General features: G+C 42.4%; 1 protein-coding gene across 1 annotated transcript; it reads right to left on the bottom strand.

Moving 5' to 3' along the window:
* Nucleotides 1–766: 766 nt before the first annotated feature.
* Nucleotides 767–21,191, bottom strand: LOC120050981 (YTH domain-containing family protein 3-like). Its single transcript, XM_038997538.1, has 5 exons — nt 20,811–21,191; nt 20,269–20,293; nt 19,777–19,856; nt 17,368–19,107; nt 767–2,427 (listed from the first exon to the last, which is right to left on the bottom strand). Exons 1-5 carry the CDS (start codon nt 20,832–20,834, stop codon nt 2,404–2,406), a joined length of 1,893 nt encoding a protein of 630 aa, XP_038853466.1. The 5' UTR covers nt 20,835–21,191; the 3' UTR covers nt 767–2,403.
* Between the last annotated feature and the right edge of the window lie 286 nt (nt 21,192–21,477).

Raw genomic sequence — 21,477 nt, 5'->3', positions numbered from 1 at the left:
GAAGAAACCATGCTATTGGGACACAGCTTATGACGTGTCAATTGTGGGCATTTTATATTGGTGAAAGTTAAAAGCTGGGAAAAGTCTTAAGTGGATCCTTGGGACGTGCAACTCTGATGTTGCCCCATTGAAGTTGAAATGTAAAATGGCTACGGTAAGGGTTAAGGTTAGGTAAGGGTTAAGGTTAGGTAAGGGTTAAGGTTAGGTAAGGGTTAGGTAAGGGTTAAGGTTAGGTAAGGGTTAAGGTTAGGTAAGGGTTAGGTAAGGGTTAAGGTTAGGTAAGGGTTAGGTAAGGGTTAAGGTTAGGTAAGGGTTAAGGTTAGGTAAGGGTTAAGGTTAGGTAAGGGTTAAGTTTAGGTAAGGGTTAAGGTTAGGTAAGGGTTAAGTTTAGGTAAGGGTTAAGGTTAGGTAAGGGTTAAGGTTAGGTAAGGGTTAAGGTTAGGTAAGGGTTAAGGTTAGGTAAGGGTTAAGGTTAGGTAAGGGTTAAGGTTAGGTAAGGGTTAAGTTTAGGTAAGGGTTAAGGTTAGGTAAGGGTTAAGGTTAGGTAAGGGTTAAGGTTAGGTAAGGGTTAAGTTTAGGTAAGGGTTAAGGTTAGGTAAGGGTTAAGGTTAGGTAAGGGTTAAGGTTAGGTAAGGGTTAAGGTTAGGTAAGGGTTAAGGTTAGGTAAGGGTTAAGGTTACGGTTACGGTTAGGTAAGGGTTACGGTTAGGGATTTAGGCTAGGGACGTCCCAAGGATACCAGATAGCACTAAAAGCTGTTATATTACAGGATCATGTGCAGAAACAACAAATGGATGACACAGTGGGTACTAGTGCTGTAACCCTTCATGCATTTCACTTGATTTGGGGTCAGTTTTGAACAAGAGAAGGTGAGTCTCAACTGTGTCTCAGGTCTAACTTCCAGTGTGTACCCATTCAGCAGAGCTCCAAGCACAATGTTATGTTATGTTCAATTCCCGGGAAGTAACAACTCAGAAGCGTTTGTTTCGCTAAACATGGGTAATGTTTATTTTCGCTAGCGAGACACCTTGAGGAGAAAATGCTCACTTCCTTGGTGATGTTCAGCTTTTAGGAAACCCCTCTGTTACACCAAGCAGCAATGGGCAGCAGGCTGAAGTCACTCCTAACCAATGATCTATGATCAGATATATCTTTCATCCCCCCAATGGTTTAGGTTTGGGTGTGGGGTAAATTATCTGATCCCAGACCTGTGGTTAATGGTAACTTCTACCTGGAGCCAGGAACGCCAGGGGAGGAGGGTCATCCCAAAAGCGTTAGAGAGTTCTTCAGAGACAGAGAGCCTGGGGCCTCTCAGTAAGGTGAAACACGACACAACGTTGCAGATGGAAACAGAATGTATAGAGCTGACAAGATTCCCTGATTCCCAACATAACAGAGAATCCTATCTACTCTACACAACACATTTGCTATCTGAATGTTGTGTAACGTTGAAGCCTCCTGAACAGGCCCCAGCTTTAGCCTGAGGTACGGTACAGTACATTAACAACAGAATAAAAGACAAGTTACCGACAGCTACCAAGGCGACAGCTACCAAGGCGACTGTTACCGCAGAGCAGATTTCTCCTCAGACAAATGCACTTCAGAGTTACATAATAATCATGAGAAATTAAACAAACATGTGCATTAACTGGCATTCACCCAGCTCACTACATCATCCATCTCATCTTTTGGTACACAGAAACAGATGCAGAAATAAAGGGGCGGGAGTAAGGGCCGGGTTCATCTAATGATTGGCATTATTTTGGGCGTGTCCTGTCATTTCTCTCACCTGTCAATCAATCACAAGCCGAGTGCAGATTCAAGTAAATGATTTTGTTACACGTTATACCCTTTTTAATCTCGTCTGAAGGCGATGAAGTTCATGGGGGGAGGGGAACTATATTTTTCATCCCCAAAATTTGGGAGGTATTAAAAACTTAACAAAAAACGACAAATAAGTCTGGTGAAAGCCTCTGAAAAAGCAACTACACTGGTTAGTCAGTTAGTTATAACAAACAGAAGTCCAGAGAGAAAGAGATATAAGAGAGTTATTGGAGAGTTAAGGGTATTGGTAGAGGATGTTTTAGAAGGACTGAAAGTGCTTTAAGAGAGTTATTAGAGTTCAGGGTATTGGTAGAGGCTGTTTTAGAAGAGAGTTTAAAGTGAGTAATGTTCTTTCCTTTTTTCCCCAGACAGGAACACTGGGGTACATCACCAGAGAACTGATACAGGCGAGTCCGTCGTCGTGTTCAAGTCACGAGATACGACGTCGTCGTCGTCGTCTTGTTGTTGTTGTCTTCAGCAGAAAAGATGGCAAAACCCTTAGTTTCCGTGTGGTTAGGCTAATTATTTAAGGTCCTATGTCATTAGTGTTTGCCTTCTAGCAGGGAGTTCTCTGTATGGTTACTGTTGATTTCTATTCCGCTCCTGAGGAAAGAGAGAGAGAGAGGGGGAAAAAAAACTAATTAGAGGATGCATAAGTGGGAGGGGGAAAAACACATGGAATACTGTTAGAAAACATCCTCAGGGAAATGGGTATGTTTTTTTACTGAATCGCTTGTCCTCCGTTTATGTGATAAAAGCTCAGTGATGCAAGACATTGCAAGTTAAACATCTAAGGGACAAATCCCCAAGGACCATACATGCACTTCACTTCAACATTTGTGTATGTCACACAGTGGTGTCAACTGAAGATTTCTGCCAAGATGAGTTCTTGCTTGTGGAACTCTGAGTGACGATTCAAACGCTCCTTTCTTTCAAAGGCTAGTTTCTGTAACTGTAATCCTCATAATGGCTGAGTGTTCCCTTAACTGTTAATGATGACAGGTGACTGATTTTCACCAGCTGATGATGACTAGGGCTTAGAGCATGGGCAGACCAGCTGGCTGGAGTGTATACAGACATATTCAAGCTCTCCCTATACCAGTCTGTTGTCCCCACTTGCTTCAAGATGTCCATCATTGTTCCTGTACCCAGGAAAGCAAAGGTAACTGAACTAAATGACTATCGTAGCACTCACTTCTGTCATCATGAAGTGCTTTGAGAGGCTAGTTAAGGATCATATCACTTCCACCTTACTCGCCGCCCTAGACCAACTTCAGTTTGCATATCACCGCAACAAATCCACAGATGACACAATCGCCATTGCACTGCACACTGCCCTATTCCATCTGGACAAGAGGAATACCTATGTAAGAATGCTGTTTATTGACTACAGCTCAGTATTCAACACCATAGTGCCCTCCAAGCTCATCACTAAGCTCAGGGCCCTGGGACTAAACACTTCCCTCTGCAACTGGATCCTGGACTTCCTGACGGGCAGCCCCCGGGTGGAGAAGGTAGGAAACAACACTTCCACTACGCTGTTCCTCAACACAGGGGCCCCACAAGGGTGCGTGCTCAGCCCCCTCCTGTACTTCCTGTTCACTCATGACTGCGTGGCCACGCACGTCTCCAACTAAATCATCAAGTTTGCTGACAATACAACAGTGATAGACCCGATTACCAACAATGACAAGACAGCCTACAGGGAGGGAGAGCCCTAGCAGAGTGGTGGCAGAAAAATAACCTCTCCGTCAATGTCAAGAAAACAAAAGGAGCTGATCGTGGCCTTCAGCAGACAATGTCGACGAAGCCACAGTGGAGAGGGTGAAAAGCTTTAGGGCTGTCCCTGACTAAAATAATTCTTGGGTCGACCGAGAGTCTCCTGTTCTTTCGACCAATCAATTGGTCGAAAGGTGCTTCTACACCTGCATTGCTTGCTGTTTGGGGTTTTAGGCTGGGTTTCTGTACAGCACTTTGAGATATTAGCTGATGTAAGAAGGGCTATATAAATACATTTGATTTGATGTTTAAATTTATATTTCCATATATAAACATGTGTTTGAATAAAATCAACTACAGTCGTGGCCAAAAGTTTTGAGAATGACACAAATATTAATTTCCACAAAGTTTGCTGCTTCAGTGTCTTTAGCTATTTTTGTCAGATGTTACTATGGAATACTGAAGTATAATTACAAGCATTTCATAAGTGTCAAAGGCTTTTATTGACAATTACATGAAGTTGATGCAAAGAGTCAATATTTGCAGTGTTGACCCTTCTTTTTCAAGACCTCTGCAATCCGCCCTGGCATGCTGTCAATTAACTTCTGGGCCACATCCTGACTGATGGCAGTCCATTCTTGCATAATCAATGCTTGGAGTTTGTCAGAATTTGTGGGGTTTTGTTTGTCCACCCGCCTCTTGAGGATTGACCACAAGTTTTCAATGGAATTAAGTTCTGGGGAGTTTCCTGGCCATGGACCCAAAATATTAATGTTTTGTTCCCAGAGCCACTTAGTTACCACTTTTGCCTTATGGCAAGGTGCTCCATCATGCTGGAAAAGACATTGTTCGTCACCAAACTGTTCCTGGATGGTTGGGAGAAGTTGTTCTCGGAGGATGTGTTGGTACCATTCTTTATTCATGGCTGTGTTCTTAGGCAAAATTGTGAGTGAGCCCACTCCCTTGACTGAGAAGCAACCCCACACATGAATGGTCTCAGGATGCTTTACTGTTGGCATGACACAGGACTTATGGTAGCCCTCACCTTGTCTTCTCCGGACAAGCTTTTATCTGGATGCCCCAAACAATCGGAAAGGGGATTCATCAGAGAAAATAACTTTACCCCAGTCCTCAGCAGTCCAATCCCTGTACCTTTTGCAGAATATTAGTCTGTCCCTGATGTTTTTCCTGGAGAGAAGTGGCTTCTTTGCTGCCCTTCTTGACACCAGCCCATCCTCCAAAAGTCTTTGCCTCACTGTGCTTGCAGATGCACTCACACCTGCCTGCTGCCATTCGTGAGCAAGCTCTGTACTGATGGTGCCCCGTTCCCGCAGCTGAATCAACTTTAGGAGACGGTCCTGGCGCTTGCTGGACTTTCTTGGGCGCCCTGAAGCCTTCTTCACAACAATTGAACCGCTCTCCTTGAAGTTCTTGATGATTCGATAAATGGTTGATTTAGGTGCAATCTTACTGGCAGCAATATCCTTGCCCGTGAAGCCCTTTTTGTGCAAAGTAATGATGACAGCACGTGTTTCCTTGCAGACAACCATGGTTGACAGAGGAAGAACAATGATTCCAAGCAGCACCCTCCTTTTGAAGCTTCCAGTCTGTTATTCGAACTCAATCAGCATGACAGAGTGATCTCCAGCCTTGTCCTCGTCAACACTCACACCTGTGTTAACGAGAGAATCACTGACATGTCAGCTGGTCCTTTTGTGGCAGGGCTGAAATGCAGTGGAAATGTTTTTGGGGATTCAGTTCATTTGCATGGCAAAGAGGGACTTTGCAATTAATTGCAATTCATCTGATCACTCTTCATAACATTCTGGAGAATATGCAAATTGCCATCATACAAACTGAGGCAGCAGACTTTGTGAAAATGTATATTTGTGTCATTCTCAAAACTTTTGGCCACGACTGTACATATGCACTGTGCTTGTCTGATGCTTTTAGCACACTGTTTGATCAAATAATTAAGACACACAAATGACTCAAGAGCCCGATGGTCACTCTGTACATTTTTTTTACAGTGAGTGTCTGTGTGATAGGCGCACGTTGTCTCACTCTCCTCCCCAATGCTGCGAAAAGGAACCACAGCACAGCGTTTATTGTGCTGTCTGTGCTGAAGCTGCAAATCATTTCAGCCATTTAGTTTCTTACTTGTTTCTGACTGAAAAGTTCTGTTACCGAAATCCCTAATTTCCTCAGGAAAAACATTCCCTATTCGCTCAACCCTTGCTCTCTTTACGTGAAACATGTAAGCATTGCATGCATCTGACCAATAGGGCCTGACCTATAGCCTATCATAATCACATCAATAAATTAGTTATAACAAACTCCCAACACAGTAACACAGATACGTCATAGACGTATGACGTAAAGGTAACGTAAGGGTAATGGCGGACTGAAGGGATTTATGTAGAGCACCTCAAGATAAAACATAATATTCGAAATATCTGCTAAATTAGACTAAAATATTAGCACTACTTAATCTGGTGAGTGATAACCTTCAATCTGGACAATAACACAAAACAAATCCTAAAACTAGAGACATTTATCGACAAATATTACGAAAACAGGCAACAACCAAACATGACGGAGAGTAAGACAGGGGAACCGATTACAAAACGAAAACGTGACTCTTCTACAGACACTGATGACTTAATATTCTCACCACCGGGAATGGTAAAGGTCGAAACCGATCTGTTAAAATCAATAAATGACAAACTGGGTATACTTGAATTAGTTAGTAAGGATATAAAAGAGTTGAAGGCAAGCCTAGAGATGAGTGATGAAAAAGCTGCGACATTGGAGAAGCAAACACACGCGCTAAAAGGGACAGTCAATAAGATTGAAACCGAAATGAATGGAATTAAAAAGGAGAACACCGTTCTGAAGGAAACCTTACTAGACATACAAACTAGATCCATGAGAGAGAATTTGGTACTTACAGGTATCCAAGAAAAAGAAGGAGAAGTTCCTGAATCTATAGTTAGAGAGTTCCTCCTTACAGCGCTTCAGATTCCACGCGAAGTTATCGACAAAATCCAACTTGAACGCGTTCACCGCTTCGGACAGAGAGGGCAGAGGTACGAACGCCCAATCGTTGCCAAATTTGCTTCATTTAAAGATAAAATAATGGTTAAAAGCCTGGGTAAAAGACTTGCTGGGACCAAAATTGGCATGAATGATCAGTTTCCGAAGGAAATTGCAGAACGGCGCAAAGTTCTGTATCCAATTTTCAAAGAAAATAGATTAAAAGCGAAACGAGTAGCTCTCGTCGTTGATAAACTATATATTGATAACCAGTTGTTCAGAGACACAAAGACTACTCCATGGTTATTTTAAAAATTACAAAGTTCTCATAGACGAGGGAAATAAACACAATTCAAGCCCGGTTACTGATTGTAACAATACAATAAAAAATATAGCTTTTCTATAAATCTTCACATATAACTAATTGAACACACAAGCACTAATTCAACATAGTGAAGATAAAAACTAAGTAAACAGAAGGCACAGTATGTGTGGATGGTATGGTTTGTGTTTATTTTTTATTTTATTTGTTATGTTTGGAAAGTTGAGTGAGTGAGTAATGAAATGGTTGCATATCCCAGAGCCAATGTATTGCTGTGAGCCGGGTATGAGAGGGCTTTCAATGTTGTTCAGATGATGGATATACCTTTATAATGAATTATACGTCTTATTTATTTATTGTCCTATCATGGAGAACTACATTTTTTATTTATTTTTTTATAAATTATATCTAATTATTTATTATCCTATTTTAATGGTACGGTCCATGGCACTATACCCTAGACACCCACCTGAATGACCCAGATACTAAGGAGAAGTCCCTAACTGTTTTATGTGCCCGCTGTAAGCGGTCTGTATGCAGCTAAAATGAGGTCAGAGACCAAGAGCAGCACTGCCCCCTCAAGATTCTGAGCCTGCTTGGCAGGGTTGGTCCTGCAAAGCCAAAGCCCCATAAAGGGAGAGCATAATATACAAGGAAATTCTCAAAGCTGCTAATGAGAACCTTGACGACCTTGTACCTAGCCGGTGGGGATTCCGGTGGGGTGCCCCCACCCAGGCAGTGGCAGTGCTGGCAACACTAGCTGCAGTAACCCATGGGGAGGGGGTCACACTCGGACATTCAGAGAGGGGGTATATTATTGTGGCCCTGGCGGCACAAAATCAAAGTCGGACTGCATGGAGATGCGTGGGGACATGGTCATGACGGGTGGCCGTATTGTGGGTGTTTCAGGAATAAGGTGTACATTTGACCTCCATTATCTAGGATATGACAATGGTAAATAAATCTCTCAATTTTTGCTAATTTTTTGTGCGGTCTTGCAGGCCTTCTCATGCAGCTGCAACTGCAAGTGCATTTGTAAATCATGACCCATCTTGAGTTGGGCTCTGGGATGGTGTAATTGTTGAGAAAGTGAGCTTATGGTTGTGTGGGGGTAAGGGCTGAGTGTGTGTGGGTGTATGTGTGTATCCCACAACTGTTGCGAAGGAAGAAGTAAAAGATGTTAGGGACAATAGAGGATGATCCACAGATATATATAATACAAATCGAGGTGAGGGCAATGGAAATGCATATGGTAATTGATCTTCTTCAATTCGGTAAATGGCACTGTATGCTCTTTTCAAAGAATGGATCCCAGTCAGTTCAGGGCTATGGGATACAGGGGGTCGAGGGTGGTCTACCGGGCATTGGGATGACAAGCCATCTCGAGATGAGGCCTTTTAGCGGGTGGAATAGTAGGGACCAATTGGAGGTTTACTTAGTAGAAATGCAAATATCATGGTACAACTATATAGACACTCAATCATTATGTTAGTTTTTAATAGTACGTTTACAAAAATATATTCTGATTAAAAGAATGAAAGGTGTGTCTCATTATGGTAAGTGGTGAAATAAGTATAGCCAGTTACAATTGTAATGGCTTAGCAGATAATAAGAAAAGACGATCAGTATTTACCTGGCTAAAAGAGAAGGATTATAATATCTATTGTTTACAGGAAACCCATTCAACAGTTTTAGATGAAGTTTTGTGGAAAAAGAACTGGGGGGGCAAAATATATTTCTCCCATGGGCAAAGAAATTCAAAAGGGGTGATGGTTTTAATTAACAATAATTTTGATCCAAATGTGCAAATTGTCCAAACAGATCCTCAAGGTAGATGGATTATTTTAAATATGTTATTGGACAATAAACAAATATGGCTTGTTAACCTATACGGTCCGAATAATGATGATCCAAGCTTCTTTGAAAATATATATAAGAATTTATCAACTCTACAAGCAACACTAGACTCTATTATTATAGTGGGAGATTTTAATACGGTCTTAAATACCTCTATAGACCGGAAAGGAAATCACACTACAAACTATCACCCTCAGGCACTTAAGGAAATCATGAATGTCATGGATATATTGGAATTAGTGGATATATGGAGACTTAAATACCCTGATTTAGTGAGATATACATGGCGGAGGCTGAATCAAGCTAGTCGTCTTGACTACTTTCTTATACCATTCTCTCTGGCACCAAAAGTTAAAAAAGTGTTGATAGGGGACAGAATGCGGTCGGATCATCACATAATTGGCATATATATTTCTCTTACAGAATTTCCACGTGGGCGAGGATATTGGAAATTTAATCAAAGTCTACTAGATGATAAATTGTTTAGAACTAGGACAGAAGATTTTATAACTGACTTTTTCAGACATAACATAGGTACAGCAGATCCCCTTATTGTATGGGACACTTTTAAGTGTGCCTTTAGAGGCCATGCAATTCAGTACTCATCTATAAAACAAAGGGAATTTAGATCAAAAGAGTCCATATTAACAAAGGAAATTGAAGGACTAACAGTACAGTTAGATAGCAATAAAAACGGTACCATAGAGGCACAGAATAAGTTAGAGGAAAAACAAAAAGAAATGGAGGAACTTATTCAAGAAAGATCCAGTGTAATATATTATAAAAATAAAGCGAACTGGATGGAATATGGGGAAAAATGCACCAAATTCTTTTTCAATCTTCAATATAGAAATGCTACCAAAAAAAATGTATTAAAACTTGTTACAAATGATGGAGTCACGCATGATTCACCAAATGATATTTTGAAAGAGGAAGTAAAGTACTTTAAGAATATGTTTTCGTTTCAGGCTCCTCCATCTCCACTAACTGAAACTAATTGTATGGATTTTTTTCCTATTAATAATGTAAAATTAACATCTGTACAGAAAGACTCATGTGAAGGCCAAATTACAGAGGAGGAACTGCTTGATGCAATTGGGGCCTTTAAGGATGGGAAAACTCCAGGGCTGGATGGCATACCAGTGGAAGTATACAAAACTTTTTTTGATATACTCAAAGGACCATTATTAGCTTGTTTTAACCACTCCTATATAAATGGTAGATTATCAGACACGCAACAAGAAGGTCTGATATCGTTATTACTGAAACAGGACCCAAGTGGTATATATAAAGATCCAGTCCAATTAAAAAATTGGAGACCTCTTACACTTCAGTGTTGTGATGCAAAAATCCTAGCAAAATGCTTGGCGCATAGAATAAAAAAAGTTTTGTCAGATATTATTCATCCTAATCAGACAGGTTTTTTACATGGACGATACATTGGAGATAATATAAGGCAAGTATTGGAAACAATAGAACACTATGAAATATCGGGGACACCAGGTCTGGTTTTCATAGCTGATTTTGAAAAGGCTTTTGATAAAGTACGACTGGAGTTTATATATAAATGCCTAGAATATTTCAATTTTGGGGAATCTCTTATAAAATGGGTTAAAATTATGTATAGTAACCCTAGGTGTAAAATAGTAAATAATGGCTACATCTCAGAAAGTTTTAAACTATCTAGAGGAGTAAAACAAGGTTGTCCACTATCGGCATATCTATTTATTATTGCCATCGAAATGTTAGCTGTTAAAATTAGATCAAACATTAATATTAATGGATTAGAAATCCGTGGCTTAAAAACTAAGGTGTCATTGTACGCTGATGATTCATGTTTTCTTTTAAAACCACAACTAGAGTCTCTCCACGGCCTCATAGAGGATCTAGATACCTTTGCTATCCTCTCTGGATTAAAACCAAATTATGATAAATGTACCATATTACGTATTGGATCACTAAAAAATACACATTTTATATTGCCATGTAGTTTACCAATTAAATGGTCTGACGGAGATGTGGACATACTCGGTATAAAAATCCCAAAAGAAAGAAATGATCTCACTCCAATAAATTTTTATAGAAAGTTAGCAAAAATAGATAAGATCTTGCTACCATGGAAAGGAAAATACTTGTCTATTTGTGGAAAAATCACCCTGATTAACTCTTTAGTCATATCACAGTTTACCTATTTGCTTATGGTTTTGCCTACACCTAGTGACCTGCTTTTTAAATTATATGAACAAAAAATATTCCATTTTATTTGGAACGGCAAGCCAGATAAAATTAAAAGGGCCTATTTATATAACGAATATGAATTCGGAGGGCAGAAATTATTAAATATTAAAGCATTAGACCTCTCACTAAAGGCATCAGTCATACAAAAGTTATACTTAAATCCAAACTGGTTCTCTAGTAAATTGGTACGAATGTCTCATCCTATGTTCAAGAAGGGCCTTTTTCCCTTTATTCAGATTACACCTGCTCACTTTCGGTTGTTTGAAAAGGAAATAATCTCCAAAATATCCTTATTTTTTAAACAAGCCTTAGAAAGTTGGTTGCAATTTCAGTTTAATCCACCTGAAAGGACGGAACAAATAGTACAACAAATATTGTGGTTAAATTCAAATATAGTAATTGATAAAAAAACTGTATTTATCGAAGAAATGTTTAAAAAAGGTATAATTTTTGTGAATGATATCATAAATAGGACTGGTGGAGTTATGTCACACATGCAGCTAACACAGACATATGGAAATGTCTGCTCTACCCAAAATTACAACCAATTAATTGCAGCATTACCACAAAAATGGAAGAGGCAAGTAGAAGGGGAAAAAAGTAAGGAACTTGTATGTCGGCCCTGTATTAAAGAACATAAATGGTTAAAGAAAAGTGTGATAAATAAAAACATATACCAATTTCATTTAAGGACCAAAAAACTGACAGCTGTGCCATATAAATTGCAAAATAGTTGGGAAGAGATTTTCGATGTACCCATTCCATGGCACATGGTTTATGAATTGATACGCAAAACAACGCCGGATTCAAAACTTCGAATTTTTCAATTTAAATTACTGTACAAAATTCTTGCAACTAATAGAATGTTATATATATGGGGTATACAATCTTCCCAGCTCTGCAGATTCTGTTGTGAGGAGGCAGAGTCATTAGATCATTTATTTTGGTATTGTCCATATGTAGCTCGTTTTTGGTCACAGGTCCAGGAATGGCTGAAGAATTGCAACATTTGCCTAGAACTAACGCTACAGATAGCAATACTGGGGGATTTGAAAAGCCATAGTCAATCAATCAATAATATAATAATTATTTTAGCAAAAATGTTTATTTTTAATTTACAATCTGTAGAAGCTATGAGAATAGGAAGGTTCAAATCTTTTGTGAAGCATCACAGCACAGTTAAAAAATATATGGCAAATAAAAATCCGAAATGGATGATGTTGGAAGATAGATGGGAAGGGTTGAGTGGAACTGAAGGGTGGGACTAATAACAAGATAAACAATGTAGGGCATACGGGATCTGTGAAATGTGTATAGGTGCGGAGCTTTTGTGAAATAGCACAGTTACAAGTGGAAATAAAATTGGATGGACAACAGAAATAGAGGAAGGACTAAGAACAAACAAGAGAGAACTATTATAAAGTAGTCTGTGTCTGTAAAATAGGTATAAGATGTATAAATTGAAGGTAAAAGCAGAAGTGTTTATTAGTTTACTCCAATTGGGGGAGCGGTGGTAGGGTTGCGGGGAATAATAATAAAGGTATATTCTTTAAAAAAGTATGTATGTCTATATAGGTATGTGTATGTATATATGTATATATGTATGCATGCGTGTATGGATATATATATTTACCCAAAAAAATATGGGGGATTGGAAATGATGCAGACAATTACATTGGAAGCAACATTCTTTCCGCAATATTAAGCTGATCCACCCCAAAAAAAAAAAAAAAAAAAAAAAAAAAAAAAAACACAGTAACACAGATGTAAAAGGGGACATGAAAAAGAAACTTGAAACGGGGCAAATGTTTATTGGTTGCTCAGGAGGGAAAGGGGAAGTCAGATCTGTGGAAGACATTTGACTTAGTTACTGAAATTACTGGAGATGAAGAAAAGGGAGGGTATAAAGAGCGAGAGCTGCATGCATATTGTGTGTGACAAACCGGTGCAGTTAGATTACAATATTTTTTTTCTGCCTGTTTGGAACAGTGTAATCAACACTAAATACATGATAAGTAATACCAGTCTGTTCTAATTAAACCATTTTTAAAAGCCTTTATTAAAGCATAGAAAATATTAAAAACAGCCAAATCTTTGAAATTGCTTTATCCGACATTTTTCCGTTTCATGAGGCTTGGTGCTCACGCATTGCCTACTCAGCAAACAGATGTTGTGGCCATAATTCATCATCATGCAGTATTCAATGTGGAATTGTTCATCTATTTAGAACATTCCAAAGAACAGGCAGAATAAACAAAATCGAACGTCTGTATGTCGAAAATAAAACAGATTTGTTTGTAACCCTGAAAAAAAAGGTCTTTGAACTCAGCAAATTGAGCTTCCTGTATATACAGTATACCGTATTCTAGTCAAGGTTCATCCTATATAACTACTGCTGTACACAGCTTTTCTATTCATATACTGTCTAAACACCCCATACACATCTGACATTGCTCGTTCTGATATTTCATAATTCCATTTTTGGGGGGGGGATTTGTTTTGTATTGTTCGGTATTACTGCACTGTTGGAGCTAGAAAACATAATTTTGCTGCACCTGCGATAACAATCTGCAAAATATGTGTACACGACCAACATTTTATTTGACCCAAACCTTTCCCATACCACCCCCAACACACACACACTCCCCTCTCCTTCCCCAAATACACCCCTGCTGATCATATCTATGGTTGTGCTGGATGTTTGTGCTTTATTGACTCCATGATGCCATAAATGCAGGCCAGTCAGTTTATTTCCACAACCATTAATTTACTGACATACACAAATACGGGCCTAGCTGCAGTGCATTTCTCTCCCTCGCTCACACGCACGCAGTGGTCAGTGTCAGTAGGCACAGCAGGGGAAGGCCCCAGTGAGACCTGGGCCTCTAGTGTCACTCCATCAAAATAGAGAGGCCACTCTGTCTGGGGCTGGAGGCTGACCTGGTCTGGGTGGCTGGGGAAACAAAGGCCTCCACAGTGTGTCTGTGTCCACCTAAGGCCACTCACTCACATCCACCCACATCAACTAGGGATGGACATGAGTACAAGTACTTGAACAGATGTCAAAGCTCAATCTTTATACAGAGATGACTTTTTTTTGTGCTGTACAATTATTTGGTGGAATGTGCTTTGTGGCTGCCCGAACGGGCAAGTGAAATGTTGTCATGGAGACAACGTTTATTAGCTTTTACTCTCGTGTTCCATTTGTACATTTGCGGGGCACAACAAAACATTACATAAATAACACAGTGCACACAGCTGTTCTCCCTAAATTCCATTTCCCCTCAGTGTCTCATTCACTCAATTGCATTCCGACCGCTCACTCCCATTAGGCATACAGAAATAAAATACCTAGAAAAATGTATCTAACCGATGGGATACACAAGCTACATTCTTTGTCAAATGATGACAGTTCCATCACAAATTCTAAACGGACTGGTTGATTAAAGTAGAAAAATATGTGTTCCAACAACGAGCTGCAGTTTTGGATGAATTGCGTCCCATCTGCTTTCCACTTCAGATACTTTGTGAACTGCTAGTGCCATTTAGAATTGGTTAGCCTCGGCTATAACCCACCCTAAATATAGACAGGTTCCACTCTGAAAATAGGCAAAAACATTAGTTTGATAAAGACAAAGAGCGTATATTTTATCAGAATCATTAAGCATTGCCTACTCAGCAAACAAGGCTGTCATTGCACAGCCCTAGGCTTCTACAAGCAAGAGCCACTGCTGAGGTTACTACCTTTATGAAGATTGTGTTCCACAATATAATATAAACACGATATTAAGGTATCAATAAAAGGAATTTTAAATGGCACTTGCTTTTTTTTATTGACTGAATATATATATATATGGGGCAATTTAACATTTAGGATTTGTTATCTGTAATGGTTATGATTAATTAGGCATTGTTGCGATCTGTTGGGATATAGATAAATGTACACATTTTTTGTTCTAATTACAGATTTTTTTCTTCCAGTCGTGTAAATCGGAAAAATGTCATGCGAGTACTCCAACAGTCTCAAAATCTCTAGAACGCCCATCCCTAACATCAACTCACCCACATCCACCCACCTACTCACATCCACCCTCCCACCGACTCACATCCACCCACACACCCACCTACTCACATCCACCCTCCCACCGACTCACATCCACCCACTCACATCCACCCACCCACTCACATCCACCCATCCACATCCACCCACGCACCGACTCACATCCACCCACCCACCGACTCACATCCACCCACCCACCGACTCACATCCACCCACCCACCGACTCACATCCACCTACTGAACTCATGCACTGAAGGGTTAACTTGGGGGACTGAAGGGTTAACTTGGGGGACTGAAGGGTTAACTTGGGGGACTGCCATATTGACACACACATCCCACAGACAACACTGACAAACACACCTGTGCAAATAGTCCAATCTACTGATCTAGGTCTATACTGTTCATCCTGTATACTGTCTCAGTCTCCACAGTTAACTTAGCATTGTTAGCTTCAACCCTCTGAGATGACATGCTACAGACCACTCCACTTGACAGCCCTCAGAGTGAGAGGAGATAGGCCTAACAATGTGGGTCAATTAACCTTGTCAGGTTGGGGAGGGTGAGCCAGCGAGGGTTCTGTCAGGACCTGTGTTGTCATGTAGAGGGGTCAGGGCTACAACAGCACCTGCCCCACACTAGGCTACCTCAGCAACCGTCAAAACACAGTTCTCCTGAAAACATGGACTTCAAATATTTATGATAGAGAGAGGGAAAGAGAGGGAGAGACAGAAAAGGACAGAGCGAGCGAGAGAGAAAATGAGAGAGAGAGGGGACGGAGAAAGAGAGAAAATGAAAGTTTTGTTTGTTGTTTTAGTTTTCCACCTTCAAAATGTTGTACGTATTTTATTGCTCAAAGTGTGTCTGCCTGCGCAAGGAAGAACCAGAGAATAATGTTATTTTTTCCAAATCGTTGCAGAATAACCATAACCCATAAATTCCCAGTGAAACACATTAGGCACTCAGGGTGGGGCTGGGCTCATGGAGAGAACAGCTAATGAAGCAAGAGGAGACTGTGTCTGCCAGAGGCCTGGTGTTCAAAGGTAGATCAGAGCCACTTCTGCCTTTGTCTGAGGGGAGGTATGTGAGGAATGCAGCCTATTTCAGGAAACCCCTATGTGTCCCACTCTCCAGATCACTCTCACAGAAGCACCCAGCCACACAAGATGGCTGCCTCATCAGACCGGGTTTCCTGGTTGGACCCAAGCAGACCCACTGGTGGGCAAAGATGGTAGTGATGATGGTCTGATGACAGGCCTGAGGGACGTGCTGCTAATTCCACACATCAACCTACCTCACCACCTTGGAGTAAAGACACTGGTAGAACCCACCACCATGGAGTAAAGACACTGGTAGAACCCACCACCATGGAGTAATGACACTGGTAGAACCCACCACCATGGAGTATTGACACTGGTAGAACCCACCACCATGGAGTAATGACACTGGTAGAACCCACCACCATGGAGTATTGACACTGGTAGAACCCACCACCATGGAGTAATGACACTGGTAGAACCCACCACCATGGAGTAATGACACTGGTAGAACCCACCACCATGGAGCAATGACACTGGTAGAACCCACCACCATGGAGTAATGACACTGGTAGAACCCACCACCATGGAGTACTGACACTGGTAGAACCCACCACCATGGAGTACTGACACTGGTAGAACCCACCACCATGGAGTATTGACACTGGTAGAACCCACCACCATGGAGTATTGACACTGGTAGAACCCACCACCATGGAGTAATGCCACTGGTAGAACCCACCACCATGTAGTAATGACACTGGTAGAACCCACCACCATGGAGTAATGACACTGGTAGAACCCACCACCATGGAGTACTGACACTGGTAGAACCCACCACCATGGAGTACTGACACTGGTAGAACCCACCACCATGGAGTAATGACACTGGTAGAACCCACCAGCCTGGAGCAATGACACTGGTAGAACCCACCACCATGGAGTAATGACACTGGTAGAACCCACCACCATGGAGTAATGACACTGGTAGAAATGGAACATGGGAGTAATAACACTGGTAGAAATGGAACATGGGAGTAATAACACTGGTAGAACCCACCACCATGGAGTAATAACACTGGTAGAAATGGAACATGGGAGTAGACTAGAGGCCTATGAACTAAGACCTCAGATGATAGACACTGACCAGTACTACACTGTGTGATAGATGGTCACTAGTCAGTCAAACTCATATACACACTCTGCTGCTGTCAGCTGATATAATAGGGGTGTGTGTGTGAGTGTGTGTGTGTGTGTCAGCAGCACGGTTCTCTCACCCTCCGCAGGGCCTCTTCCTCCTCCTGGCGGTTCTCATAATGTGCAAAGTCATCAAAGATTGAGGTGGTATGCTTGAAAGTTGCGATAATTTTAAGCACTTGCTTTGCCTTCTCCAGAGGCACCTCCTGAGTGTCCCTGGAGTTGGTGACGGGCTTGTTGTCATTGTTCTCCAGCCTGATGTGCCTCAGCTGGTTGTTGGGCACGTCCTTCACAAACGCCCACTTCACCTCAAACTTGCCCTTCCACTTGTCCTGAGACCAGACGCCTGCGTAGGAGTTGTAATCCACGGGCGAGCGCATCTCCGCCACGCCGCAGAAATGACCACTGCCGTTGACGCTGAACAGCAGGTAGAGGGGCCCCTTGGCCCCCAGCGAGCGGTAGGCCCCGTCCAGGCGCTTGTTGCCGTGCTCGGTGCTGCACCAGATGGAGTACTTGATGGAGCGGTGGATGTCGTCCTCAGAGTAGCTCTTGATGATGAACACACGGCCGTTCTTCAGGTTCCAGTCAAAGTCTTTGGGGTTGTAGTTGTTGAGGGACCGCAGTTTCTCTAACACGGGGTGCACCTCCCCGGAGCAGGGAGAGGCACTGAGGGGAACCCCACCAACACCCATCCCAAAGCCTTCCGCCCCTCCCTGGTTGAAGGTGCCCCTGTTCCGAGGAGCCACCCAGCGGTTCTGGGGTGGGAGCTGGGAGTGTTGGTGTTGATGCATGGGTTGAGGGGGGCCGGGCTGGGAGGAAAAGTTCTGGTGGGGGTGTTGGTGGGGGTGAGGGGGGCCTGGGGGAATCTGCTGGGGGTGTTGGGGGGACTGGAGCGACTGCAGCTGAAAGGGTTGGTGGTGCTGCTGGTGTTGGTGCTGGTGTTGGGGCTGATGTTGGGGCTGATGTTGGGGCTGATGTTGGGGCTGATGTTGGGGCTGATGTTGGTGGGGCAGAGGGCTCTGCAGCAGGGGCTGGCCCATCAGGGTCTGCTGCACCATGGTCTGAGGGGGCATCATGGTCTGAGCTAAGGGGGGCTTGTTGAGGGAGCCCTTATCGTCCCAGGTGCCAATGTTCATGTTGTGCTTGATGGGCGGCGGGGGAATGGCAGGGCCCCCCATCCCCATGTTGGCTTTGGGCTTGACCTTGGGCTGGGGCTTGGCCGGCTTCCTGGCGATGGCCGCCCAGGACGTGGGTTTGGGGGCTGAGGAACTAACCAACGGTGGCATGCTATTGGCCGCCATGCTACTCATGCCCCCGAGGGGAGAGCCGACAGTCTTGGTGACGGCGGCGCCCATGTCCGTTCCCAGTTTTAACCCAGTCATGCCCTGCTCGATGCTGCTCAGCACCGGGACCTTACTGAGCTGGGCGTCACTGCTGAAGCCCGCCTGTCCGTCAGCTATAGCCCTCCCCAGGGAACTAGGGGTGTAACCATAACTATTACTATAGGCATTGCTCTGTGTGGACTGGCCCTGAGAGACACTGGTGCCCCAGGTGGAATAGTCTGCGTTTCCAGGGAAGAAGTTGAAGCCATGCTGGCTGAGGAAGGGAGGGGTGTTGCCCAGGGCGCCCGGCTGGCTGAACACTCCGTCGGGGATAAAGTGGTGCTCGCCGTTGCTCATCTGTCCATAGGTGGTCAGGTAGGGCATGGGGGGATCCCCCGCGGTGGACCAGGGCGCCTCTCCCAGGGAGTAAGGGAAGCCTATGGAGGGAGCATAGTAGCTGGGCATGTAGGGGTCGGACATTGGTGGGTAGCTGTTATTCTGCAGAAGGGGAGAACAGGGGTCAGTTAATGGATGACCTTAATGATAGAAGCTAAGACAAATCTTGCCCATCTCTCTTCAAAACCGTAACTAAGAAATAAATCAGCGTTCTTTTTAAAGGAGCAAGTTTGGCTTTCAGTGGAAATTATAGATACCAGCTCTATCAAATGTTTCCCATAGCAACAAGTGAAGACAGCAACAGTTTTATAATAATCTGTCAGTTGTTGTTGTAATAATTGTCAGAGTTCACAATAATTTATTTTATAAGTAAATTGGCGTGGGTGATAGTGGGTTTGTTCTTGGCTACATTTCCCTAGAATTCTATAAGACAAAGTCAGCTTGTCCACCCAGGCACAAGATGATGAACACCATCCAGTTTTCTTTTTAGTTTAAAAAAAAAATCAACAATAATTCCACTATCAAAAGGTCATTTTTAATACTTTTCCATTTAAAAAGGAGTCAGTCATCTGTTAATAGCTCCTCCTTCACGTAGGCTACTATACAATGACTTTAGGTTAACACTCTATACACCCTCATATATCACTATAAGACACTATTCTGAGGGTTCATGCAGGTTCAAAAGGCGCAAATAACACATATCGCCTCTATGCTGTGGAATGTCAAGTTGCATGGCTGAAAGGCTTGAACACAATGGGTACACTCACTCACCTGATTTGTCTGGCTGCTTAGGTAAGGTTCAAAGTCTTCATCGTTTACTCCATCCTTCTGATGCATTGATCCGTTTTGCACTGGAGAGGAAAATATGGTTCTTAGGTTATTCTTTAGATGTGATATAACCAAAAAGGTCTCTCGGCTAAAATAAACCATTGTGTTTTAACAGATCTATAAACTAATGATGAACAGCTGATAAACCCCCTTATATTGCCTTTAAGTAGTTGGGGTATAACAACATAGGTGGCAACACCCAGTAATATGACAGGCACAGTGGTGTATGGGTATATTTAGTTCGTTTACCTACTTTTGACTGATGACACCAGGTCACCAAAATGTGGTGGAAGAGTGATCAAAGCAGTGATTTAATTACACTCTTTCGTTATCACAGTTTTCACATAAAGTATTTCCCTAGTCAGACAACATTTTGACTGCCATCAAACTCCACAACAACCATGCAATAGTAAAAGAATACGGTGACAGGAATACCTTTATTTCCTTGTCCTTTGGGTCTCTGACATCAGAATGGGCAAGTGCAAAAAAAATAAAAGGGAAAAGAGATGTATCAGATTTAGCATATTAGGTAAATGTTTGATAGGGAGAAGAGTGATGGTAGCATTCATGCAAGGTGAGCTAGGCCTAGGCTACTGAATTACAATCAATGATTCTATACCAGTGGCTGTACATCAAACATTTTACGCACATTCAGCCCTAGACTAGTTTATAGGCCTACGGCTTCCTTGGGATTATTGACCGGATGTCAAACGCACACTGACATCCAGTAAACGTGCCGCATAGTACAGAATACAGCAACCGGTTCAAGCTGGAGCTTGTTGCCGCCGCTGCGCAGCCGGTAGGCTACTTCGAGGTTCGGCCTACATAGCAGCTAATAGCTATCATATATCAAATACTTTTGCCTATGTTATATGACATGGCTACCACACTGAATGATAGCAGCTGACAAAACGGTTGACAATGCTCAAATTACAACGACAAACATTTCACGACAGTGGGTTGTCAACAATAAGCACCTGATCGACTGTGGTTGCAGACATCCTCCAGGAGCCGAAACGGATTTCTGTTTGCGACTGTCCACGGTTTCTCCTGCTTCTGCACTCCGGTATTTTTCTCAGCTCGTCTCGGGTTATCCAATCTCTGTATGTAGAGGCGGTGTTTTTTTTCCAGTCGTCAGATCTTTCCCTACAATCTTTTCTCGAGCGCCGAGGATCGCGACTTTGTATCTGTCTGTGGTATTGAATGTTTCTGATCTAGTTGACGTTCGGCTACAATGTATCACTTACTCTGAAACTGCCTAATGCCAGATTGAAATATCCCTTACTCTATTCCACAATGGCGGATTGGCTATTATGCCGCGTTCACATGCTAGTCGGAACTAGGAAACGTGGAAATGTCCGACTTGCTATCTGGTTGTAGTTATACACGTGCCGCGTTCAACGAAATAGCAAGTCGGACATTTCCGAGTTTCCTAGTTCCGACTAGCATATGAACGCGGCATCTATCTCGCTTCCGTTCTATTGCTCCATGACCTTCCGCCTGTGACGCTCTGAGCCATGTTACTACAGACTGACAGTCACATTTCACATGACATGTCTCAGAAGATTGACCCTTTACTCTACAATACAACATACTTTTGTTTCCCTTGTTAAAATAAATTATGTGTTCACTGTGATGTGACAA

This window comes from Salvelinus namaycush, chromosome 7 (genome assembly GCF_016432855.1).
Source record: "Salvelinus namaycush isolate Seneca chromosome 7, SaNama_1.0, whole genome shotgun sequence".
NCBI classification, from domain to species: Eukaryota; Metazoa; Chordata; class Actinopteri; order Salmoniformes; family Salmonidae; genus Salvelinus; species Salvelinus namaycush.
Note: the sequence above shows the minus strand (reverse complement) of the source record. Positions and strands in the feature narration are given on the sequence as shown.